At 39.2% G+C, this 27,193-nt stretch overlaps 3 protein-coding genes and 1 long non-coding RNA gene across 6 annotated transcripts; 3 read left to right on the top strand and 1 right to left on the bottom strand.

The window, feature by feature from the left end:
• Positions 1–2,715: 2,715 nt before the first annotated feature.
• LOC105041463 (uncharacterized) lies at positions 2,716–3,540 on the bottom strand. The gene has a single exon (XM_010918434.4). It carries the CDS (start codon positions 3,538–3,540, stop codon positions 2,848–2,850), a length of 693 nt encoding a protein of 230 aa, XP_010916736.1. The 3' UTR covers positions 2,716–2,847.
• A 2,222-nt stretch (positions 3,541–5,762) lies between these two features.
• Positions 5,763–12,274, top strand: LOC105040546 (nuclear pore complex protein NUP35). Its single transcript, XM_010917113.4, has 3 exons — positions 5,763–6,471; positions 9,681–9,792; positions 11,422–12,274. Exons 1-3 carry the CDS (start codon positions 5,870–5,872, stop codon positions 11,758–11,760), a joined length of 1,053 nt encoding a protein of 350 aa, XP_010915415.2. The 5' UTR covers positions 5,763–5,869; the 3' UTR covers positions 11,761–12,274.
• On the top strand, positions 11,692–16,405 carry LOC140856636 (early nodulin-like protein 17). Its single transcript, XM_073254630.1, has 3 exons — positions 11,692–11,817; positions 14,481–14,745; positions 15,132–16,405. Exons 2-3 carry the CDS (start codon positions 14,562–14,564, stop codon positions 15,470–15,472), a joined length of 525 nt encoding a protein of 174 aa, XP_073110731.1. The 5' UTR covers positions 11,692–11,817; positions 14,481–14,561; the 3' UTR covers positions 15,473–16,405.
• A 4,941-nt stretch (positions 16,406–21,346) lies between these two features.
• On the top strand, positions 21,347–25,287 carry LOC105040548 (uncharacterized). Of its 3 annotated transcripts, none has more exons than XR_012140159.1 (2): positions 21,347–24,576; positions 24,776–25,287. It is a non-coding gene; the product is annotated as an uncharacterized lncRNA (long non-coding RNA). The 3 variants fall into 3 exon arrangements; XR_012140161.1 differs by having other exon boundaries at positions 21,347–24,607; XR_012140160.1 differs by having other exon boundaries at positions 21,347–24,660.
• Positions 25,288–27,193: the final 1,906 nt, after the last annotated feature.

The following is a 27,193-nucleotide window of genomic DNA, read 5'->3' as shown; positions in this document are numbered from 1 at the left end:
ATTCTAAGAAAGAAAAAATTTTCTCATAGACCAAATGAACCTCAAAAATATCCTGTAGCCTAACGTAGCTCGACTTAATTTTATATGTGTGTTTGTTTGTGTATAAAACTATAAAAGTAGTCGGTCAACTTAGTCATGAAACGGGTAGTTATATATTGGACACTGGTGTAAGTTAACATGGTGGAATGTAAATATCAAAGAATCCAATACAAGCATAAATGTGTTAATTATGAACCAAGAATCCAACCATGAGATTGTAAATGCGCTCATCCTGCTTTTGAGTAGTCCACATGCCATGTCGTCCACGTCTCCCATGTGGTGAGATGAGGAGGGATCGAACAAGCATGCATGCCCGAGGAGCACAAATGGCCATGACAAGGTGCTTCGAGTAAACAACACTAATGGCGGGAGGAGGGAAGGAAGGGGGCAAGGCACGCCAACTGGGGAAAGGAAGGGGACAATAGGATGCCGTCGGTGCACCCGCGGCATGGCGTGAGCCGACAGCCCATGCAAAAGCCCACCCTTCATTCTATATCCACATAAGAATTTAAATTAAAACAGCGAAGCAGGGAGGGAGCAGGGCCCACAGGCCCCAGGGAAAGTAAGAACGTGGCACTTGTCGCTAAAGGCTGCCAACGTGTCAATGCCCACCATCCGATAGATGTGCTTGTTTTATTTTAATCATCCGTTCTTAATCACTATAAGAAGCTATCATCTAGGAATTGTTATATATGATGGTGTTGGTGGTGGTGACCGTGACGGTGGTGGTGGGGGGGGAGCTAGTGGTGGTGCACCGCCCTAGTAAATAAATCCAACCGAGCTTTAGTTTAGCTTATCCATTTTAGAACTCAGGCACCCCCCCCCCCCCCCCCTCTCTCTCTCCCTCTCTCTCTCATCCTTTTATGCTACTCTAGATGGTCATACATTGCAAAGGGGCAGGCATTAGCCAGCACGGCCTATGCGATGGGGTCCTAAATAGGCTCGTCACTCCCACTACCATTACCACTACAATTCTCTAGTCATCCTTTTCGCAGAAAGTTGATTTTGTACAGGCTATCTTCTCCATTATTGAGCTATTTTTTATGTCAAGATGCAGTTTGATTGCATGAGTCGTCCATGTCAGCCGGTTTCATTGAACACTCAACACTTACATACAAGTTGATTGGCACTACATAGAGCTATCTATGTGAGGACATGGCCCAAATAAGTCGAATAGCTCAATTCCAATTTCAACGCCTATTGGTGAACCGCAGTCTAGAATTGTGTATGGCTTTAAATAAGTGGGTTCGTTCAAGACTATATTTCAATCCTTTTGAAACCTTTCTACACTTCAATTTTGAGAATAAAAGGTATGCGCGTCCCCATGGAATCATGGTTTTGCTACCTACATTCCTATGTTAAAAGCTCTTTTGACATCCCTCCATTGCCTGGATTTATCTTTTACGTAGGGAGCTCTCTCGTTGCACATTTTTTTTTATAGGTTTTTCATGAATCATGAATGCTCTATTTTGAAAACGTACATGTTTTGAAATTTAGAGTGTAGTTATACGCCTTAAAGCATGCTCATATTATTACCAGATCAAACTCGACCATATCAAGTTTTATTTCCCATGCACGCCCTGCATATCGCCGCTTAGAAATAACAATCTCAACTCAGTAGATTGTGACCTTTGGTAACCTTGCTTCGACCCATCAATGTCCTCTCAAAAGGTATATATATCTTGATTCTTTTCCTTTGAAACTTTTTACCAAACCAAGTAGCATTAACTACTTCCATATATTTCTAATGGATTTCGAACATTATATGATCCTATCTATAGTTTTCTTTCCTTTTAATTGGAATTTGGTGGTAATTTCTATTGATTTCTCCGCTAAATAGGTGAAGAGGACCGCAAGCTTCGGTCTTCACACATGGCAGGGCCCCGGAACTGGTCCGCAGAAGTTGAACCCGCCTCTCCAATTAATGTCACCAAGGCCAGAGATACTTAGGTTAGAGACCCAAACACTACGTTGGTCTAATAAGACCAACGCAATCGGCCCATCCTAGCAGACCTTGTTCTATGTCCGGCACGATCCAGCAGGCCCAAGTAGAGGAGGAACAAGATGAGCCCAGAAAGAGAGCTTGTCCAATTGGTCACGGCGCTTTAAATAAGCACAACTATAGATAAATGGAGAGCAGTAGGATGTCGTGGCATATGTCTTGCAAAACAAGTAAATCATTCCATGTGAGTTGCATTTGGAAAGAAATTCAGGGGGTAATTACATTAATCCCAGGGGCAGAGGGAGGGAGAGGAGACGACAGATTATTTACTGGTGCTTGTTTATACATCCATCACTCGTATCCATTTGAGGGATACTGTTTATACTAGTGCTTGTTTATACATCCATATATATCTTTTTACTTTAAAATCTCTCTCTCTCTCTCTCTCTTTCTCTCTATATATATATATATATATAAACTGAAATTAGTAATTTATGTAACTTTGCTATATTATTTTAATTTGTAATTTCTATAGAGTTGACTTGACTCGATTGATTTCCATGTTGAGTTGAGTTTTTGAACCATGGTTAGCCCTCGAAATAAACCGTCCCACGTCTTGAAAAAGATATATTTGCCCCTTGAGAGGCTTCGAATTTGGCCGGCAACACACCGTTGCTAGTTAGTAGGTATAAATCCAGTTTAGCCAGCACACGATCAAAGATACATATCCAAGGTTAGAAGTCAGCGACTTGATTTAAAAGCACGAAAAGATACAGTACAGACTGCTTCCATCTTTACAAACTAAACGTCTCCATCTACATATACTCGAGACTAATGTCTCCATCTACGTATACTCGAGTGGGCGCTTAGCCTGCGCACGACCCGCCACCACCTCCATCCTCTTCGGCCTCGCTAACGTAGTCCGCCAGGTTGACGTATCGCTCCAACTCCCTCCTCTCCCTCCACCGTGCCCGGCACACCACGCAGCTGGTCCCCCTCCTTCCTCTGCTCCTCTTCCACCCCACGAGGCACTCTCCATGCAGCGAGTTCCCGCACGTGCCGCACGTGACCACCCTCCCCGCTCCCCCCATCTCCTCCAAACAAATGGGGCACACGGCGCCGTCGTCCTCCCTCGCCGACTCCATCAGTCGCCCGGCGCCGTCGCCCGAGAATACCTGGTGGAACCTCTCCCGGGCCCGGGCTCCGGCGAGGACGTCGGGGGCCGTGGGTGTGCCCAGGAGGCGGGCTAGCTGGCACGGTCGTAACGTCCGCCTCCAGACGCAGGCGTCGTCGAAGGAGAGACCGAGAACGCGGAGGAGGACGAAGAGGATGTGCTTGCAAGGAACGGTGCGGTCGGGGCAGGTGCATGACGGGGTGGTGGCGAGGGTGACGGTGTAGACGTTGCCGGTGGCCCCCAGGACGAAGAAGTTGGTGTCCGACCGGTGGAGGAGGCGGAGCCGGTGGCGGAGGGCTCGGATGATCCGGTCGGCAACTTGTTGGGCCGGGTTGTACCGCGTTCCGACGGTGGTGGCCTGGGTGCTGGGGCCAGCGGACTCCATGGATGGCTTGGATATTGTTCTGCTGATATATACTTGGTGTTTTGTAGGGCCGGGGGAGGGGATGTTTTGTGGGATACGTTGAGTGCTGTACGGGAATGGACAAAGGATGGCGGATATGGAGGGGAAACTGTTGGGCTTAAGTAACTTTGAATCTAAGACAGCCTTGGGCTGAGTCCAAGACCCTATTCTCAGTCTTCTTAATTAAAAAAAATATATAAGAAATGTAAATGATCTGTATCAAGATATGTTTATTGCAGCATTTTGAGACTAATTAAACAAATCAAAAGGATGGGCACCAACATGACACAGCATGTGCACAGTGGTATTCTACTTCAACCACCATCCACTTGCAATAGCTTGATGTAGGGTTATATAGTTAGAGGCAAATTGTCAAGGGATAAGAGGTTTGGTTGTCATTGTAATTGGTTCGTGGCAATTCAAACCACAGATGAATGTGTGGCATTTGGAGATCAATCCTTGAAGCAGCACAGACCATCTACAAACAAGCAACAAACGTAACTTGACCAGGAGAATTAAGGTTTTCGATTCTTTTTTTTGGTAAGAAAAATTAAGAAAAAATGTTACCATCCTTGAACTCTGGACGATGCTGTCCAGGAAGAAAAGGCGTAACCATCAAAGCGACAGGGGGTGGTTGGCTTCGCACAGAAAATTAATCTGCATAATTTTTTGATGGATCCATCCATGATGCACCTTAAAATTTCTTGAGCAAACATAAAAACGATAGGTATACTGAGGAAAAAATCGATTGCATTATAGATTGTTCGATTGCTAAAAAATCCAACTAGAGGCGATAATACCTAAAGTTGTGACTAGACTTGGCGCAAGTTGTTTATAGTTGGAAAATATGTTTTATTTGTTTAGTTCTATAATGCTTCAAGAGGCTTGATTATCTTAAATTTACTTCCTGAAAAATAGGATACTTCTTCCAATTAAATATCAGTAGAATAAATAATAATAATAATAATAATAATATTAAAGAGTACTATTTATCATGATCCCTTGGAACTTGAACTCTATCCTTGATTTAAGTTGTTGGGGATTAGGTCACAAAGAAAAATAAGCTTGATTGTCCAATGTATAAAATTAATCCAAACTTTTCACTTACCTAAGCTGGCTGCCAACCAAAATAAGATGCTTCCTAGGAGCCATTCATTTTTTGGATGGCACAGATTTTAGGATTAGTTAAAAAAGAGAAGCATTTCATATTAAAGGAGTGGAAGGTTACAAAGATTATTGACAAAAAATTCAAATCCTAGGATATTCTGGACAATTTCAGGAGAACCACCCGTTTGTTTATTTTTAAAAGTATTATAAATTTATCCACGAAGAGGTTAAATGGAAAAATAAGCCATGCCAATATTTTTTTACCGCCGTTTTTACCAAAAGAAAAAGTCAAGGCAATACCGGCGAATTGCCGATACTCCTTCGAACTAATTATGAACGTTTTTCCGCATGGCCCATTAAGAAGTGTCCACGTAGCCCCTTGAAGTTTCCGCGTAGCCCCCATGGAAGTCAGAACGTATTACCACATAAATTCACGTTTGAAGCACGGGAGTTTCGAGCCCATGTTAGATCCAATTCAATTTATTTTAAAAAATTCATCCAAATTTTAACATTGGATTCATTATATTTTTTAATTTAAATTTAAATTTATTAAATTTAAATATAAACTGATTTATTTAAATTTTTAATTAATTTTAAATTTATATTTTATGTTTCGAACATATCATTAAGTTGCGTGCCGTTTCAACCTCTAAATTATGATTTAAACTTATATAAATAATATTTTAATATAAAAATAGATTTAAAAATAATTTTATGTTTTAATTTATTTTGAAAATAATATTATTTATTATTTATTTTATTTAGTTCACGGTAGTTCACTGTATGTTAGTGAAAATATAGTTAGTTATGTTAGACAAAAACGGAATTCAGAACCATATTTTTTGGATTATAATTGAATTATACATGAATCGATTTAACTCGGCCAATCTTCTCTTAGATTGGATCTGAATCTAAAATTAAAATCTGATCAAAAAATTGAAATGATTTGGAATTACTCGTGATCCGATCCAACTCATTTGCAACCCTATGCAAATAAATTTTACACACAAGCCCTATTATTTGTTCATAATTTCTTGACTCGGGCATTCCGTAATGGCGTTATAAGGAAGCTAACTTGTACAATTAGATTAGTATATCGTAGTTTAAATCTCTATAAATTTCCCGTTGTGTGCCGCTCTCTCCATCCAGGGTTCAAGGGTTCTTCCTCCATTCCTAGAGACCCTTCCTCCTATTGTTCCTCAGAATGAGAAACGCGCTCCCGAGAAGCCCCAAAACCGAGAGGCAATCCCTCTTCTTTCGAGACCTCGCCTCCCCGGTCTCCGCCCACCGCAGCGGCGCCGCCGGCGGACGCTTCGCTACGCCTGGTCAGGCCGCTGCCGTCTCCGCCCTCTGGCGGGAGAAATTCGGCGCTTCCGACCCCCCGCCACCCCCTGTCTTCACACTTGACGACCGTGTCAATTGCTCCCCAGAGCCCGGCCTCGCCGACTTCCCCGCCTCCCCGGGGCTCAAGACAGAAGACCGAACCCCGCCGCCCGCCCTCGGCTACCTCTCCTCCCCTTCCCCTCTCAATAACCGGGCAGAGGCGAGCAATTCGGACGCCGTCGGTGGGGGGTTGCGCGTCTTTCAGCAGCAGAGCCCTGGGAGCTCGAGCTGGCGGTCTCCTGCCAAGGGCGGCGGTGGTGGGGAGCTCGATGACAAGGGGAAGGGCTCGCCGGTTGATGGCGTGGTCCATCAGGGGGCGTTGCTCATCCTGCCGCCGCCAAGGGAGGTGGCGAGGCCAGAGTTGCAGAGGAATAACTTGCCTGTGGGAGGGCCTGATGAGGAAGAGTGGGTCACGGTTTACGGGTATGGCTAATTCTTTTGTGGTTCTTTATACTTACATTCTTTTGCTATATGTCGTTTTCGCAACAAAATTCTTAAATTTGGGCGTTTATGCTTCTCTCGGTAAATTTTGGTGATTCTACTGCTAGAGATTGGTATATCAGTATGATCCATATTGCCTCTCAGATGCCCTGATTACCTGCTGTTGCTGTCCGCATATTCTTAAAGTTTGTATTTTGTGAACCTCTCAACTTATTTGGGTTTTGAATTAGATGAAATCTTGCTAGTTATAGCATGTGGGTATGTTTTCTTGAACAAATCGTGGATTTACACGTTATTAATTAGGGTTACAGCTGGTTCTAATTGTGATGGGGTGTGTTTCTAAATTCAACTCTTGAATTGCTTTAATGAGCTACCGTCCAAGATAACGTGTTGGTCAATTGGCAGGATTGCCTACTCCCTTGGAATCGTAATATATCAATAAGGTTTTTATCTTTGATTGCAGTAACTCATCATGTAGGAGTTAGGACTCTCTGATGAATCTCATGAAGAAACGAACACAAACAACATTTAATTTTCTGACCTTGGGTGATCTTACAGCCTGATCAGTGTAATGATAGCTTTAATTTAGGTTGCTTGATGTCTAGATTTAACTAATGCTATGTATAATGTTGGAAAAATGATATTTTTAGCTGAGTCTTGGGGTGATTCTATCTAAGATCGCATCATGAAGGGATTTCATTTTGTTTTTTGAAGTTGAGGGGATTTCTGCTTATCCCACATACAGCTTGAATAAGGGTTTAAGCCTGTCAACACTTGTCTACCTGACTATGTCTTTCAGTTGAATCCTTTTGAGAATTTCTTTGAATGCCACTATATTTTAAACAAAGATATAAGGCCTTTCATTACATTCGTTTAAGTATATCTCTGATTTGAATCTTTTGCTTGAATTTGAAAGTTCAAATGAATGAAATCAAAAAATATTTCCATTGTCATGATCGCACTCTCTAGCATAGGCAACACGAAAACATCGTTGTTGACATGATGGATCAGATTGTTCTGATAGGACACACTGGAGGATCATTTACATCCATATCTTCGCCATGTTGGATGTGAAGAATTTAATTCTTCTGTTGATTTATAACCATCACGAACAGGCATAATCCTGGGTAATTTGATTGGCTTGTCTCTACGCTTTATCAGAAATAGGGCAACATCCACTGATGAGACAGTCAACTCCAGATCAATTTTCACATTATTCATTCAAATTTTCCTTAGTCATAACTTCTTTTGGGAAGTTGCATGACGAATTCTACAACACCCACTTCAGCTTGCATATATCTTTATTCCAGGCATCTGTGCCATCTTAGTCAGTTTAACTTGTCTTTGACCTCAATTGGTGCAACCCCTTTGCTTCTTTTAATGTGCTTATTTCATGCACTATTCTTTATGATTACTTTACTACACATTGAGCTCAAGTTTCTCACCATTTCAACACTCATTCTATGTGCTCAAACCCTCTTAATAGCTCAATATTAAGAATTGTTTGATGTTTCCAGCCATATTGTTGTCTTTTGGTTTTTCCTTTTTAAGCATGGAAGCCACATTTTGATCACACAGTACCCTAAGGCATCTCCATTTTACTACCTTTTGTTATTTAACTGAATTCATTTTTGCCCATTCCCATATTTATATTGCTGAACTAATTTGTGATGACAATCAAACTACCAAATCCAGTATCTAGCTACTATCAATTCTGCTTGAATCCCGGTTATACTCCACTTCAATTTTACCGATCTTCATGCTCTTAATTCTAAAGATTTCCACCATAAATCCGGATTAAGACCCTAGTTTCCTATAAACAATTCACTTAGTCATGTGTAAATAACTTAACGCAAATATCAATCATCATTTTAAAATGACAAATGGCCAAGGTTGCTGCAAGCTAATTGTCATCTATAAGTTATTTTGTCCTCATAATTACATCTGATGATTGCAACTACTTGTCATAGATTTCATAATGATTCCAACTTAACTCTCATGTGCACATTACTTCCTCCATGCTTAATGCTTACTAGCTTTCCTTGCAGTACCTCTATGCTTTCTCAAAGTTAACAATGATCGTATGTCGATACTTTCTAAAATTGTAGACTGAATCTCTATCATCAAAACAACATCTTTAGTTACCCTTGTTGGCATAAATCCAAATTCTTACATACATATTCTTTTTATCTTCTTACAGTTTATGTCATTACCCCATTCTATGTAACTTATAGGGTGGGAAATAAGTTTATTCCATGATATTAGGTTTGGATTGCACATTGCCGCCCCCTCCACTTTTCCAGGCATAACATTTTTCTCCAATTGTTGTTTTCCTTCTGAAGATTTTAATAAATAGCTTTGCTATCCTAGTTTTCTTGTGACTTGTTATATCTGCATTGATGGTATCTCTTGTTATAACACCTTGCTAATCTTGCCTTCTTTTCAAATGCTTTCAATCAGTTGAATTGGATGTTAGTGTGCTTATTCCATAATTTTTGCCATCCTTATTTTGCAACCTATGGGTATCACCTCACACATGGCTGTTTATTGAACTTAATACTATTTGATTTAGTGCTATCGCATTCTTAGCTTAGTATCATTTGTTGGAATTTATGGGGCTTTGGTCCTTTACCAATGAACCACTAAGAATCTGCCCAAATACTCATCTTCTGGATGATTTCCTACAGAAAAAAAGGAAAAAAAATTGAAAGCCTAGAAATGTTGGATGTGGTATTAGATATGCCATCATGTTATAGCTGAGTCATTATAGTGTTCGTGCTATTATAATTTTGTAGTTATACCTTTTGCTGTTGCTTGTGGTGTTCTTGCAGTGACTTCTTCTGAAAGTTAGTTGTTCAGTTGTTTTTATGCATTCTGATGTAGTATCATAGGCTGGTGGAGTGTTGCATTTAATATGGAGTAGTTATATATAAAATAACTGTGCCTAGAACAGAAAGTGATTGATATATGTGAGTCGAGAAGCTTACTTGCATCCTTCTTTCAGGTTCTCCAGGACCAACCTTTGCATGTTTAGATATGCTTTAGTCTGTAATCTTGTTGGTGGTATCTTCTTCATGTCTTGTTATCCTCTTAACATTCATTTAAAATTTTTTCTTACATGACGTACAATTTAAGTCTATTTGGCTAATTTGTACTGTAAGTGTAAACTGCTCTTTGTTCTTTCCCTACAGATTCTCGCCTGGTGATACAAACATGGTATTGCGAGAATTCGAGAAATGTGGAACCATATTGAAACACATACCTGCTCCAAGGAATGCTAACTGGATGCATATTTTATACCAGGTATTCTTTATGTCCGGTAGTTGTATATTATATATAATTGTAATTATAAATAAGCATTGCAGTTTGAATTTTTATGGAGATCCATATTTTTGTTGCATATAGAACTGAAAAATGATAGAAACCCAAATTAAGATGTTTTGAAGGATGGTTAGATTGTTACAAAAATAATAGTAAATTAAAGGGAGCTTATACTATAATTGGAAGAAGAAGAGCCATGAAATATGAAAATATTATCGTGAGTCTGTACTGCATGATCTTTGTGATTTCTTGGTTTCCTCAGGTTGAATCACATCCAACATATAATAAACTTTTTTTTTTTTTTTTTACATAAACGATCCAAATTCACAAAACTGTGATGACTCAAGGAACTACTAACAACTGCCTAGAAATGATAAAAGTTATTCATTCTATATATCTATACCCTTGAGAATTACGCCAGTGATACATGGTGACTAGCTAACTACAACATGTACCACAAATTCAAAGTACTTTTCATGAATCAGCACTCATATAACCGAGTGCTCTGTCAAAGTGTTCACTTATATAACTGAGGTGAAGAGTTCGAAAGAGTGAAAAAATTACATAATATCGGTATGTCTGCAAGCAAGATGAGCCTGACTCTAGCTTTAGTTCAGCCATGTCAACAGGATGTCATGTTTGGCTTGGGCCTGAGTCAAACTCAGCTATAACCACTCAAACTTAACTCATATGGTACTTGAATGAACTGGTTCTTAAGTCAAGCTGGAGTCTATGTTTTTCTCCCCCCCCATTTTCTGAAAGAATGAGTTGAAGGGCTGGTTCGCAAGTAGGACCTGAGCTGTTGATGAACGGGTTGGTTCATTTGCTGCCTATATATGAGGACAGTTGGAAGAAGTAAATATATATTATAATCAAACCTGTTATATTATACACTTTTCAAATGCTCCTACCTACCTGGTTTGAGAGTGTTCCATCGTCATGAGTATTATGAGGTCATGCACCAAGGTATCCTGCTTTTCTTTGTTCTCCTCTTAATGAAAGCTCTCTGTCTCACATGCGTGCTCACATCCGCACACAAATAAAGAGGAAAAGAAGAACACTGATTATGGCTGAGTTCATATATTGCCTTTGTTGACATGATCTGCTTATAGCCGAGTTCATATACAGCTTTTGTTGACACGAGTCACAAGAGTGCTACCTTGATCTTTTAATGAACCAGTTGGAACCTTGTCCATTGGTCCTGTGCAACTGTCATTTATTATAACCAAATATTGAGGAGACGTCAAATAGTCTAAGAGACAAAATCTATCTGTGTGCCAGGAGCACAATCGCAAAGGAGCGATAGGTGGTGTACAATAGTTATAGGTTGTTCTGCTTGAATCTGATCAGCTAGTTGTCTTATCACACTGTCTTTGACACTATTTTGCTAGACATGCACCACAATATATGCGGGATTCTGCTGGTTGCATGCTTCTACAGACCGTGATCATGTAGAGTTCCTATAACATGGAATATCATTGAAACCTTGTTATTATGTATTCTGCTTTTTTGATGTCAAAAATTCAAGGGGCTCTCATAAAGATAAATGCTGCAAGTAATGAGATTTTCCAGACTGACACTCTTTGCCTTGTTTTGATCCATATTTTGCAGAGCCGATATGATGCCCAAAAGGCTCTTGCAAAGAACGGTGTGCAGTTAAATAGCATTCTCATTATTGGGGTGAAGACTGTGGATCCTCAGCAGCACCAGTATCTGAATGAGAGTCTGAACAGCAGCTATCATGGGGGTTTCATGGTTTCCTTGCCCTCGGAGGCTACGGCTGGGATGAGCTCTGCTCCCAGGAGCCAGTTAGGTCCCCCCTCTCGCCCTTATCACCTACAGAATGGCAGCACCGCCGCCACCAAGGATAGTGAGCGCCGTGCGGGAGCCATTGCTTCCCCGAGAAAGTCGATTGTGTCCAAAGTTATGGACTTGATGTTTGGCTTATGAATTAGGATATATGAGAGCTTTGCTTTTGAAGCTATCCGATCAAGTCTATGTCAGAAGGTAATCACACTTCTCCTCTGCCTACACGCTTGCGGAAACAAGCAGCCAATACCCTCTCAAATTTGGAAGTTTCATCTTTTGCTGTGTTTGATTGTCTGATGAGTGCACTATTGTTGCTAGTTTCAGATCAGTTGCTGCTGGAGATGCATCAAAAATTTTGTACCGTTGTATTTCTTCTCTGTTACAGATAATCAGAATTATTAAAATGTTTTGCCAGAGCATTAATCTCTATAATTACCGTTGCACCCTATAGGGTCTGTTTTGGTTACACTAACCAATAAAATCCGGTCTGTGGTCTGTAGCCAGTGCTTATAAAATTGTGGGTTATCCTTCATTTTGTTAAAAGCCGTTGTTCGGCAAATAGTTCAAATCTGGGTGTAGCTTTTAGAGAAAAAAGGATCTGTTTTGCTTGGCACCTAGAATGATGCAATAGTAGTTCTCTTCTGTTCTGTTACAATGAATGCTTGTTGAGGATTGGTGTGTAGGCCTCGAGCCTCCATAATGATCTGGAGTATGGACTGTACTTAATACTTCTAAATTGCGGACCATCATCTTTTTATCAGTCTGTGTGTGGAAAATAGTTCAAAATCGAGGGGAGAAAGGAGATATTGGTGTGGTTGCTATCTCTATTTACCAAGTACACTAGTTGACACTCTTTATGTACACCGTGTTCCTTTACCGTCATCCATCTTTAAATGCTGTTTACATACCCACCAATTTATAATAGCAGACTTGTAATATCATGGTCATCAGTTCTTTCTCATGTGATCAAATTCATTAATACTCTCTCAACTACTTTTCCCATTCTCAAGTGATGAAAACCAGGTAGTTGTGGATGAGTGGCTGATCTGCCACTGCCAGTTTCACTTTGTTATTATTATTTAAAGAAAACCTCTGTATGCGTAAATCTTTTTGATACTATGTAGCAGGTCGCATTTTGTTTTTTGATATTTGTGGATGTGTTGATGCTAAATTTGTATGAATACTCTGTTTTACTAAAATAATAATAATAAAAAAACAATAACTTTCGGTTACTCAACTTGTGATCTCCTTTTCTTTGGTAGAATTGTGGTCTCATTGTTTAAGATAGTACCTCGAGATTTTTCTGGCTCCACGATAAGATTATTTGAAAAAAAAAAAAATCAAAATAGATGATTTACAAATCTTTTATGGGCTGATGCCTGGTTTGAAATTGCACGGTTTGTCAGTGCTGTTAGCTTGCAGATTGATCAAAATATCTGGCGATGCTTTAAGATATCACCGGACATGGATAAATTGGATCGTCATGTGGCCTAGGGTTTCTAAATCAAGAGAAAATATAAGATTGATCGATGAGGCTACATGCTTGTAATCATTCATTTAGGAAGATATAAAATCTTAATGCAAAGTCACTGACTACATTCTTGTGTCTGGAAGAAAGGCCCTGCATAACTCTTCCAAGGAGGCCTACTTTAGGCTAAAATCTCTGTGCATATTTGTAGAAACTAATCATGCATTGATTTTCTTTTTCTTTTTTTCTTTTTTCCCTCCTTTCCTGAGATCAAAATTCCTTTTTAGTCGTAGTGAGTCATACAAAGTTTCTGTTGCTTTTGCTTTGTTTTGGCTCAAATTTGTTGATGATAATATTGAAGAGGGGTATTGACCCTTGTTATATGTTTGGATGGGGCAAACAATGTTTTGAGAGGAAGCACATTGCAGTCTTAAGTAACTATTCCCTATTTTTCTACATTTTTCCGTGTTATTACTTGGGACGGAATTCCAAGCATCGGAAGAGTGGTAGTCCAAGTCATTGGTTAGTTTCAAATTGCCATTTCCTGATTTGAATCAGGTTTAACAGAATTTTCTGTCCGATTTGCTGGTTGGTACTTGGTAGTATACGTGAGCTTCCAAATATAAGTCAAATCAGTAACCCAATTTGCTTTACCTCCCCTTTTTTAAATTCTTGTATCTAACGGGCTGATTCACTTCGGCATCTCTTGCGCAAACAAGGATCTGGATAGGATTTAGGTTTAATACTAATTGCTATTGTATCTTGTATGCCAATGGCTGCTTAAGCTTTATGCTCATTGGATACTTGATTTATTTAAACCAAGTGCATTATTGTCAAAACTCCCCTTCCTCTTGTTTCATATTGGATTTGACACCAAAAAAGGCAATCCCTATTAGTGTGGGTTCTGGGGAAAGTCAAATATATATGCTCTTGTCCTATCTATAGAGAGGCTATTTTACATAATCTCTAGATTGCAATGGTGCAATCTTATCGTTGAGCCAAGGTTCAACTCGGCTCATATATTTAGAGGGACTAGGCTTGCTTGGGAATTTTGGTGGGTATGCAACATGGATGAAGTCTTTGAAATGATATGTAAAAAGAGAAGTGCCCTTGCATAAAACTTCGACTACATATATTGATTAATCAAGGGGGAAAAAAAAAAAAATCAATTCAAATAAATGAGAAATTTTTGTTCAATTCACAGAAATTCGCTCAATCCATCCATACTCTCCTTGAAAAAGTCATGTGCCCCGCACAACCTTTACCAGTCCGTTAATAACCGTTCCTGAATCCATTTTAACTAACACCACGTTCTCCACTTGCACAGCCACCGAAACTACATGGTAACGGTCACTTCTCACCGCAGATAACCTTCTTTTTTTCGTCTCTCCAGTTTCTTAACACAGACCTGACCTCAATTTCGTTCCCGCACGCTGGAGCTTTTCATCACTCGACCAAAAGAATTCAAGAAGAGATGGCTTCATCCGTCGGCTTTTTGTGCATCATCATCACCATGGCCACCATGAACATCCTCGCCGGAGCCTCAAATCAATACAAGGTTGGCGACGCCGAGGGCTGGCAGCTGCCTGACGTGAACAACACCGACGTATATAAGATTTGGGCAAGCAAGTTCACATTCTATGTCGGGGACACCATAGGTCAGTGCGTTGCCATTCTTCCAGTGATTGTTAATTTTTTCTAGAGTTTCATACTCTTCAGAGTGTTTATCTTTAGAATATGAATAAATGTTCCCACAGTTAAAATGGACTGAAGGACCATAAACAACTAGCATATGCTAATAATGTTACAAAGATGATATTGATGATCTAGTGAACTTCAAAGACGATACTGCTTGTGATTCTGTAATGGTTTCAGGCGCCATCTGATTGTGTGTTTATAATACAACTATTGCTTGCTTTGTATGCATAAAATTAAGATTTTTATAAAAATCTTATCAATATACTAACATTTTAATCGTCACACACACACACATTGGGTTCTTTGGTTTATTTCATAACAACATGACTTCTCTTTCTATATCCAGTGTTCGAGTACAAGAACGATTCTGTTGCTAAAGTGGATAAAAGAGGCTACTACCATTGCAATGAGACCAGTCATGGTTCGATGTTTAAGGATGGACACACTGTTTTTCTTCTTGACAAATCTGGATTCTACTACTTTGTGAGTGGTGATCTCGACCACTGCAGAAAGGGCCAGAGACTGATGATTGAAGTGAAGGACCAGCAGTTGCCACCATCTATTGCTGCCCCTTCAGTATCTCCACGTCCAAGCGCGGCGGTCTCATGGTTCATTCCATCTTTTGGTACCCTGAAGGCTTTGGAGGCCTTAATGATCGTGGCTTCCTGTGGACCTTATTTAGCTTAGACATCATCACCTGGAAAATTAGCTCTGATGGACAACAGGAATAGGAGTTGAGATCTCTCTGTCTCTCCCTCGCTCAACCCATTGTTATTATCAGGATAGATTTAGGTGCATGATCTGCTGTCATTATGGATGTTAGTAAGCTTGTTACTGTGATCTATTTATATTTCATTATTTTTTGATGTAATTGTCTAAATGAATTTTAACCATTAGTTGCCTGCTTTACGAGGCTTATCCTACATTTGCTCGCTCCCTGAGCTTGCACTATTAAATAGATTTTATTCGGGCAGCTCCTCAAATAATCCAGGACACTAGGTTGAAGATTTCCTCCATCCTCATTCTCTACCATGTTTAGCATGTATAACTAAGAGAAGTATATAAAAGCAAAAAATAGTGCACAATGGTCATATTCTATATATTTTTAGTTGGTAGGATCAGAATCATCCATCAGCTGTTTCGTCTCTTTAATGAATTATTACATGCATCACATGATTTTCGCGAATGGGTTAGCTGTTCATGCTACATGGCATACAAAACTTAATAGTGGTGTGAAAATTGCGAGGATTCCAAATTGCTAGAACTATGGCGAAGTTTTCAGTCATTTTTTTCATATGAATCAATGAATTGTTGCAAATTTTAACTAAGAAACGTGCGAAAATCTTCATCATCTTGACGAGCAATGCAATCACAGTGGCTCAAACTTTTTCTTTTTGATGGATAGTAACACATTTCATTTTTAACTCTTGAGATGATTCCAAAAGTCTGCAATACTAACAACAGGTATGCAAATATTACAAACGGCATAAGGAATTACGAAAGGTCCAAAACAAAACTTTACTCGATTTTTCTTCATTTTTTTTTAAAAATACCCTCTGTGCCAGTGCGTGATAATATAAAAGATAAAATAATAAACCTCGAGCGTCCTTTTTAGGCCTCTCAAGCGGCCGACGTTGCTCCCCTGCTGATGCACACCATCCTTGAGAAGATTTAAGAGGACCGACCCGGTGTCTACAGGCCCCTCTTCCTCGCTGCGGGGCCCAACCTCTCCCACCTCTTCTTCCATTTAGCATTCCGTTGTTCCCCGATTCGCGGCCCTTCCTCTTTCGTCCCCTTCCGGTTCCCACCGGATCCATCTCACCCTCGGGCCGGCGACACGGAAAATGGGATGCCCCTTCCGTGGTGGGATCTTTTAGGTACGGGTGGTATGGAACGAGCCTACGACCATGGCGATAGCTGAGGGCCTCCGCCGGATCCTCTCCGGTGGGCTACAACCTTCCCGCTGCCCGGATTTCGAGGCATCGAAGTCGTTCCGGCTTCTGGATCCCCGGTCACAGCCGAGGCTTTGGTTCTTGTTCCGAACCCTGGTCTGGTTTTATAGGCGATTTCTTGAACGGTGCTTTTAAATTTGGAAGGTTCGGGACGGTCGGCGTTTGTGCATGTACCTATGATTCGAGATGGTCAAGCGTTCTTGCGTGCTACAGCTGTGAGAAAGCGAGTGGGTTCCGATCGTGGCTATAATTTCGTGACATGGTGGGGATATCTAGCGTGAATTGTTTGGATTCTGATTTGATGTGCTTGTTAAATTCTGCGTATCTTTGAGATTTGCTGAGAGTGCAAATTGCAATTAAAAAAAAATTAATAAAAAATAATAAAGATACCCTTTTGAATTTGGATCATTTACATTTAGACTCCAAACCATCCGTATGTATCATATTACCATTAACGAAATGATGAAGAAGAGATAAAATTATTCTTACTTCATATATTGTTTTCTTTTTTTTTTTTGATAATATTTTTAATATTATTCTTTGTATGCATAGATTTACACAAATCTATTTTTCATTTAACTGCATAAATCTCAAAGCGCTTCATTCTTTATCATTTATTTATCTGTATAGATGTTAAAACACTCCAATCTTTATTATTCATTTGTTAATGCAATCTTAAAATACTTTGGCCTCAATCATCTATTTGTGTGCATAGCTTTTAAAAAATTTCATTTTTTATCATTCATCCACCCGTCTAGATCTCACGATGCTTCATTTGCGACCTATTAGCCTGCAAAGATCTCAAAGCACTTGTCCTCCATCATCCATTAATCTATACAAATCTGAAAGCATTCCATCCTACATCATCCATTCGTTTTGCATGGATCTTAAAGTACTCTATCCTCAATCATTTATCTATCTGCACAAACATTGAAGCAGTACTACATCTTTTATCATTTATCGGTTTGCATAAATTTTAAAGCGCTTCATCTTTTATCATCCATCTGTCTATACAGATCTCTAAACACTTCGTCCTATCATCTATCCTTTTGTACAAATCTCAAAGCACTTTATTTTCTATCATTCATCTATTTATGTATATTTCGAAGTGCTCCATCCTTTGTTATTTATTTGCTTGAACTAATTTAAAAGAGGTCCCTCCATCATCCATCCATCTATATAGATCTCAAAAGTCAAAATACCTCCATCTTCTATCATGCATCCATTCAAAGATATCTTAAAGCACTTAATTCTTTATCATTCATTTGTCAGCATATATCTCACGATACTTCATCTAGTATCATCCATATGCCTACATAGATTTTAAAGTACTGCATCTTTTGTACTTCATTTGCTCGCATAAATCTCAAAGCACTTCATCTTCTATCATTCATCCATTTGTATGGGTCTTAAAAATTTTCTATCCTTTATCATCCATCCATCTACATTGATCTCAAAAAATGAAATCATTTACCCATTGGTACAGAACCTAAAGTATTATTTTCCTCTTATTTCTTTTAATTCCTGCCAAAATAAGAACCCCTTGTTAAGTAAGTGGGAAGGGCAGTTATGAAATTTTATAAAAATTAGGGTACCACATGATCCATACATGATAACATTCTCTCGTGGAGATATAGACAATTGGGTTATATTATAAATGATTTTAAAGTTTTAAGATCTAATTGATGCTTCTAAATTTTTGGGACCTATGTAAAATTGATCCAAATTTAAAGATGTGTCTTTATAATTTTTCAAAACTAATTTTATTATTAACATATATGTGCCAACATTACAAGTACCATAATTTGCAAAAGTTTATGCTTTTTTTCTAAATTAATCATATGCCGTATGTTGCCAAAGAGACTTATAATATCTAAGCAGATCTTATCTGTCCTCCAATATATCACTAGTATGAAATGGTAAGCAAGAGATCATAATGGACACAAGATTTTTTTTTTTTTTTTTTATCTTTTGTTTTTGTTTTTTTGATGGTAGTGTCTGTATGTAAGTGGGTAATTAAACAACAAGTATTTGGATGCTGGGTTCATTAGCAAGGGAATTTAAACCTTTCCATGGTGGAAGAATTATAGAAGAGGGACAATTGGAAAATTTTATAAAAGAACTCCATGTAGTTGTTGTACAGGAGTCGAGTCTTGAGTCGCGAAAAATTAAGAAGAAAGACCAGAAAAAAAAAAAAACATGACGTATGGTCACTCAAAAGTCGAGGACTTAGAGGAGCAAGTATGATTTGGTGACTTACAATTAAGACATGGATTTGGTTTGCTATTTAAGGATGTTTCCAAAAGTATGCTATAATCAGAGAGATTCATGGATATTCAAAAACTGATTTTGAGATTGTTCTATTATTCACCTAAAAGCAAAAATAGATCTATTGTCCACTTGCAGTTCAAATTATTTCTTTTGGTGTGTGTAGAGAAGTTTTGGCACAAATCCTGGATTATAAAGAATTAGGCCGGGATATATAATGATATTTCATGATCTTTCTCAGGGTTGTGGGTGGCCGCTCTTTGATCAGCCTCTAACTACCATCTTGGTGGTTTGCTACTAATGGGATGAACCAAGATATTGCTCTATCTTGGTCGAGGTTGAAAATCTAAAATGTAGGAGAGAGACAAATGGAGTATGCTCAAAAGATTAGATAAAGAAATACCTATTAAACTAATCTACAACACTTGGACAAGATGTTCATCTCATATCTCATGATATATTTATTGTGGTGTAGAAAAAAACCTCTTTAGTCCCACATCAGTTATGAGTCAAAAGAGAATATAATTATATGTATTAGAATCTTTCCTCCCATGTGAAGCATTTTTTAAAGACAAAATTGTGAGGCTCTAAATGATCAAGGTGCCTAAAGATGGTCATGAGTCAAAACAGATAATACCTCACATATGCGGGAACGGAGACATAAGCCAACCATCTAAACTATTCGACCTTTTGACTCATGACCACAACAATATTAATTAATGTGATCAAGATATATTGAGGGCCAAAATTTCAGATGTGACATATTGTTGATTGCCCAGTACTTGGCACAATCTTAGGAAAATTTGTGAACAATGTGCTTATGTTTCCCTTGCCTCTAGCCTGCTCTTTCCTTCTGCTGCTTTCTACTTTTCTCCCAATCGCCATCTTTGCCATGTAAAGGGGCACACAGGGTTGGTTTCGCCATTAAAGCTTGGGCCATCGCCTTGATTGGATAAGTTACATGATCTACAACTTGAGGTGCCACAAATGGCATCGCTGGCCAACGTTGTGCTCGTTAAACCTCTTCCATGGTGGGGTGGGATCTTTAGGGATGGATGGTATGGGACAACATGATGACAATAATGGTTCAATGGTGGGGTGGGATCTTTAGGGATGGATGGTATGGGACAACATGATGACAATAATGGCATTGAAGACTTCGATCAGGCCCTTTTGATGGGCTATGTGTGTGCCAATGCCTAAATAGGGATGACATTTGGGTCATTCAACTTCTAAATTTTAGGGCTGGTGCTTGGCCTTTTGTTTCTTAGGATCCATCGTATTGGGGTTAATCTAGTATGAGAAATAAATTTCATATAAATTATCATATTTGATGTGAAAAATAAAAATGAGAGATGATAAAAAATAGTGGATCCCATATTTATTTTTTGGAAAGAAAAATAAAATATATAGCATAGGGATTGGTATTTAATAAATTTTTGAATGGTGATAATCCATATTTGATAAAAATATCTCTAATAAATTATACATGCTGGATATTGATGATAATAAAAATATCGAGAAGAATACATTTAAAAAATAGAGTGCATATGTAATCATTAAATTTGTTTCGATATTTTTCAAATTTATTCTATAAATAACTTTAATAAAAAAAAAAGAAGATACATATGACATTAGTCATTATATGAAAATCCACTAAAGATAATAATATTATCTTAATATTAAAAAAATATTTTATATTGATATATTAAAAATTTATATAAAAACTATATTATATAAAAATTTATTTTTTTATCTAAAATAAGAAACTATAATGATGAGAATGTTAATATAAATATCCATGGTGCACAGAGAGCTCATCACTAGTCAAGCCTCCATTTTAATTATATAATAGAATAGATATAAATCATTAAATACTTTCCCATTCAAATTCTTTTCTACACGAGAAATACTAAAGAATAATTAAAAAATAAAATATTATATTTTTTTATTATCAAAAAATATAAAAATCAGTTATAATATTCTCCAAACAACGCATATATACGAGTACTTACAACAACAACATATGATATATATAAGCATCAACTTTAGAAATTCACTATGATATTAACTACAAAAACATTTACTTAAGTTTCCTTGGTCACTCAAACTCCATCACAAGAGAAGAGGATATTGAAAAATAAAATAAAAGAGAGCACCAAATAAAAGCAGCCACCACACAAGTCTCCTTAATTTTTCTTGATTACTCAAATTCTATTACGAGAAAAGAATATGTTAAAAAAAAGAAACCTATTTACCAAAAAAAAATAGAAACCCAAATACATGATAGGTAAACAAAAATAATAATATTAATAATAAATCTTTCGTCCGGTCTTGTTGTTGCTTGCCGAGTGAACTCCGTGTCCTCCGCCCCATGATTCTTTCATCAGAACCTGCGTCCACGGTGATCTGCTCCTCGGCACCTTCCGTCCCACCTGTTCTCGGCGATCACCTCCCGCGTTCGTTATCCACCTCCTCTCATGGTCTCCTGTCTCCTCTATCCGTCCTCTCCCCTCTCTTTTCTTCCTCTCCTCCGCCCCACGGAGGACTTCGATCCCGTGGAAGGAGCCCGGTGGGAGACCCTGAGCGAGGCTCTGCCCAAGAAATTGTGAGATCTTTAGGTGCGGGTGGTATGGGACGAGCCTACGACCATGGCGATGGACACCTCGGTCGGACCCCCTCCGGCGGGCTCCGGCCGTGTCGGTGCCCGGATTTTGACGGCATTAGGGTTGTTCTAGCTTCTGGATTTCGGGTCGAGCTCGGAGTGGGGTTCGGGGATTTGGGTTCTCGGGATCTGCTTCCAAGCCCTACCTTGCTTTTATAGGCAATTTCTTGGACGATGAATTTAATTCCGAAGGTTCGGGACAGTCGCGCGTTCCTGCTGATAAACATGCTCTTGTGCATGCATTGAATGGTGAAGTTTCGAGATGGCCACGCGTTCTTTGCATCCCCCGAGATATCCCATGCTCCAGCTGTCAGAAAGCGAGTCATTTTCGAACATCTGGTACCGGGTAGATCTCTCTAAAATTTGGATATATATCAGTTTAATGTGGCAGAATCTCTTGGATTTCCTTTGGATATGTTTTCTGGATTCTAGATATAGTATGTATATTGTAGAAAGGATATGGTGATTTTTAAGGTTATCTTTGTGATTTTTTAACATGGTATGTGCTGGTAGCGGTAGATGAAATGGCTTGTGGTTCTTAGTCAAGCTATTTAGTAGTGTTTTTTAATGATTTTATTACCAAGTGACCGATCAACCCATGGAAAGGTTATCAATCACTTTTGTATGCTCATTTGCTTGCAAGTATATGAACTATTTTATTATTACTCTATATGTACCATTATGAGTAGTAAAACGATTTATGAGAGCTTTAGTTTTCCTAAAATAATCATGTGCCTCTTATTGTCATAGCAATTGTTATAATAACTGGATAGATCATATTAGGCTTCCATGTATTGCCATTATTTGAAGAAATAAGCGAAACATTGTTTGGGAAAGAGGATTGCTTTTGGGTCCATGGTTCATTAACTTCGAGGGAGTAAGCCTCACTTCCATGGTAGAAGAATTATAGAAGAGAGTTAATTAGATGATTTCATTGAAAACTTCAAGTAATGGTGTTCTCTAACTATTTTATTGTTTAAGTGCTTGATCAATCCAAACAAAAGTTTCAGGTAGTTCCATATACTCATTTGCTTGCAAGAATATGAACTGTTATTGTTATTATGGTAATGTGTGGCACCATGACAAGTACAATGATTTATAGGAGTTTACCCTTTTTCTAAACTAATCTTGTGCCTCATAAGTTGAAGTAATTGTTGAAATAACTGCACAGGACTTATCAGGCCTCCTATACATTTCCGTTGTCTGAGATAATAGCAAAATATAATTTGGGAAAGGTTCATTATATCATTAAGTACTTTCAGTTCCATATATCAAAAATGAATGGCACCATCCTTTCAGTTCCACCTATCTCTATCATTGTCACTGTTTCCTATTTTTTGGTGGTAGAATCATACTCGCATATCTTCTCTCAGTGATGGTTGCTTTAATAGACATCCATTCTTCAAGATGTATTTGATGTTTAGCATAAGAAACAGAAATCCCCATGATCATAACCCTGAGAATTAACTATCAGCATCACATGAGTGCAATCCAACTACTTTAACTTTGCAACTTCATTACTTTCTTCACGTGCATTTAGTTTCGACCTACCATCATGTAGCAGTAGATAATGTTAGCAAAACTATGAAGAAGACCTATTTGTCATTTTGGAAGCTATGCTATGGTATGCTGAAGTACAATACATTACACCATATTATTAAGTACAATATGTTTTAGAACATGAACTTCACATTCCTTAGCTGGGACCATAAAAGATTGAGCTTTCTGAATATCAATGCCACAGACTGTCTTCCTTGGCATGTGTTCAGCCTGTGACGTGTTTTCTTTCCTCCTACATGATGTCATCCTGCATAGTTTGAGAACTCACATTCCCTTCCCTGGTGTCTTCAATATAGGCCTTGCTTTCGTAATTGCCATATTTTAATATTTTTTAACATCTAACGATTATCCCGAGCTTTAATTCTTTGAGTAGTCATCTTGTATTTGCCTGCTCAAATAGTTCCATGTCTCTGTTGTATCTGAATCCCATCAATTTTCGCATCAACCAACAATGTTGTGGAGAAACCACCTGTGAGACTAAATACGGGATGCACTGCTAAAGCTTCTTCAGCAGTAATCTACTGTTGGAGTCCAAAATATAAATACATCTATCCTACTAGAAGCCTTTAACCATCAAAGAATGCTTGGTGACAACATAGAATATTTGTTTGGATATCTATAAGTAGTGCTTATGAATTTTAAAGTAGTTTTGGTGGCCCCAACTTTTTTTATCTTCTGGTACTTAGGGAGCAATCTGTTTGGATTTTTCTATAGTCATAAGTGCCAACAGCATTTGAGCTTTTTGAGATAGCGTGATGTGCTTGCATGGTGTGCAGATATTTCATTATTTGGTCAATCCCTCTCAAGATTCATTGCAAAGGTACATGTTTTCTGCTCTGTCAACTAATATCCTCAGATAACAGGTTGCATTACATAAGACCATGGCCTTGATGCCTTTGCCCTGGCAGCCATCTCCTTCATGAAGCAACCATGGTCTATGCCTTTATCATGATCCGTTTCAGTTAGCCTGCAATCAAACATGTTTTTTGTTGCCGATATTTTGTTTGGTAGTGCCTGAAAGGAATCCATCAGCATGATTGCTTCTTAGCACATTATCCACAGTGGTTTATCAGTTTTTAGCTGATTGTATCAGTTTTAAGCTATAGCGAGTTACTATTGGATTTTTATTGTTTTTCCTTGCATTTTATAGACTGAAGCATGTTTATTCTGTAAATAATAACAGTGATCATGATGTATCTGGGATCTGAGAGAATAAATCTTATTGCCCTTTTTTTCCTGTTAGCAGTTTGCTTAAGGGTTATCATAGAGTATCAGAGAGATTTTGGATGGAGGACTTCTGTTCATCAGTCCAACATCTAGTCAAGCTCCATGAAGAGTAGCTGCAGGTGCATATGACATCAGATTTTCATCCAAGCAGTATGCTTTTTAGCATTATTTTTCAGATGGGGAACTTTTTAGTTACATCTTAGGTGGATTTATGTCGATTTTCAACTTTCCTTGTGATCTTATTCTCTCTCGTGTCATATGATTTTAGTACTTTGATGCCAACATGTGACTTCTTCTGATCTTGCCTCTGAATACCAGATGGACCCAGTTGTTGGAGTAGATAAGAGAGGTTGCTTTGATTGCAACAAGATCGGTTGCTGTTTGATGTTTAAGATTGGAAACACTGTTTCTTCCTGGTGGTCCTGGTCTACTACTTGTGAGTGGCAACCTTGGCAACCATAGAGAAGACCAGAGATCAGTGATCAAAGTGATCAGCTGGCTCTTTGCTACTCCCAGTTCCATGCATGGCAGTCTCATGGATCATTCCATCTTTTCATGCCTTGGTGGCTTTGAGGCCATCATGATTGTGGTTTGATGTCCCCTATACAAGCCTTATTTAGCTTGGACGTCACGTGGTTCATGTTAGTTATTTGGGTTTGAACGACAGGAATAGGACGAATTTGTGATTTCCAGAAATGGAATTGGTCACCCATTTCTCTTGTTCCGATTCCCTTGTTATCACGACAGAGATGCATTATATGTTTATCTTTATGGATGCCGTCGAGCTTATTATTATGATTTGTCCGTCTTCACGTTTCTTTTTCCCTTCTGATGAATTATCCAGCTAATTTTAACTGGTGATTACTTGCATCAACAGGCTTATTTTAAGTTTGCTATATCTGAGCTGGCACTGTTAAATAGATTTTAATTTGATGGCTCCTTAGCCAATTCTGGATGCATTTCTGTAGGATAAGAGAGTTATTATCTGCAAGAATATCCGCAGTTGTGATGTATTTGAAAAAAGTTCATCTTAACTACATTGTCACTCCGATGGGCAAATAGTGTGATGGCATGGTCTGTCCTGATCGCTAGTGGAGTGTTTCTATTGCCCATCTTGTTGCTTGATTTGAACAGGGATTTTGCTCTCATTACAAGCAGCAGGGCTGCTTTGTGAAAGCAAGTTTAGTAAGGACGGCATGATTATACTAATATATTCTCCAAATGATTTTGATGACCTCTATAGTTAGCGCCAACCCATTTTAACTTTAGGGGGCCATCGTATTAACTATTAATTGTTAAACACTTGGTTTATTAGGAATATTGATATTGCTTGATTGAAATTGCTGGCAGTAAGCCGGCAACGACGTGCACTGGAGCCGTCCCGTCAGTCCACTTTAGCTTGCGTGGACAAATAATTTTTTTTTTTTGATGAAAAACATGATGGACAAACAAATTATGGAATAAAGAAATAGCTGTCCACCAATGTAATTCATAGTAGTAATGATGCTGCTGCGGATAATATATTTTTTCTTATTTTTTTCTTTAAAGTAGACATACTTGTTACGGCCAATTCTCTCATCGTCCGATCGTCGGGATCATGCAAAAAAAATTCTCACTGATCGGAGATGCCTCCAGTGGAGATCTTCCGACGGTTAAGTCAAAGAAGAAACTAGGCAACAGTGGAACTCAGCGAGAAAGAGAGAGAGAGCTAGAGAGTTCAAGAGCTTAGAGGCGCTTCAGAGAGCTTGAGAAAGCTTGCTTAAAACTTACCAAGACTGTTGCCTTATCCTATTTTATAGTAGAATGCGGTATGGTTCTGCCATTAATGGTGCAGACAACTGGGGAGTTGTCAAATCGCTGTGGGTTGTCAAATCACTGGGATTAATCCATGTCCTTGGCAGGACAATACCCCAGGACGGTCATACCGCATGTCCTTGACAGGACAACTGCTCATAGCGATTGTACGGTGTTTGGGCGGGCTGGCCGACTATATATCAGTATTCGGCTGTCGGGACGTCGGGTGATGACTCGGAGACACCGTCGGCTGATCTGGTGCCTTACGGAAGTCGGACGCCGCTGCCACCTCTGACAGTGAGTCGGTGGTATGGGTTCGACCGTCCGGTCGGTCGGAAACAGTACGAGTCTGTTCGACCGATATACCTTCGATCGGATATTGTCGGCAGCCCTTGTCGGGAGTCGGCCGTCGAAGTCGTCCGTCGGTCCGGTCGGTAGAGTCGGGTGTTGGTCGGACCGCTCTGAGGGTAAATCGGCGTACAGAGATCAGTCGGTATATTCCAACAGTTGCCCCCCACTCCTGAGTCGGATGTCGTGTTGGTCAGTGTTTCCACGTGGGCGACGGCTTCGGACGAAAGAAGTAGTTTTCCATCACGTCATGCTCCGACTCTGACGATCGTACCAACGAATGATCCGGTGTCAGACGTCCCATTGGGAACACGAACCATCGTCTCCTTGGGAATGCGAACCGCCGTCTCTTTGGGAATGCGAACTGTCGTCTCCTTGAGAACACGAACCGCCATCAGTTAATGAATTTCGAGACACGATTTTTCCGCCACGTGTCAGGGGGCTATTGGGCCGGAACCGTTCACGCGGATGGAGGCGACGTGGTTCGATCCGGGGGCAGGTGCGTCGAACCGTCGGATCGAGGAAGGGCTCAGGCGCTGCCACATGTCGACATCTGAGAAATCCTTGTTCGGCGCGCTTTCATCTCAACCGTCG

The sequence above is a fragment of the Elaeis guineensis genome, chromosome 3 (genome assembly GCF_000442705.2).
Source record: "Elaeis guineensis isolate ETL-2024a chromosome 3, EG11, whole genome shotgun sequence".
In the NCBI taxonomy this organism is placed as follows: Eukaryota; Viridiplantae; Streptophyta; class Magnoliopsida; order Arecales; family Arecaceae; genus Elaeis; species Elaeis guineensis.
Note: the sequence above shows the minus strand (reverse complement) of the source record. Positions and strands in the feature narration are given on the sequence as shown.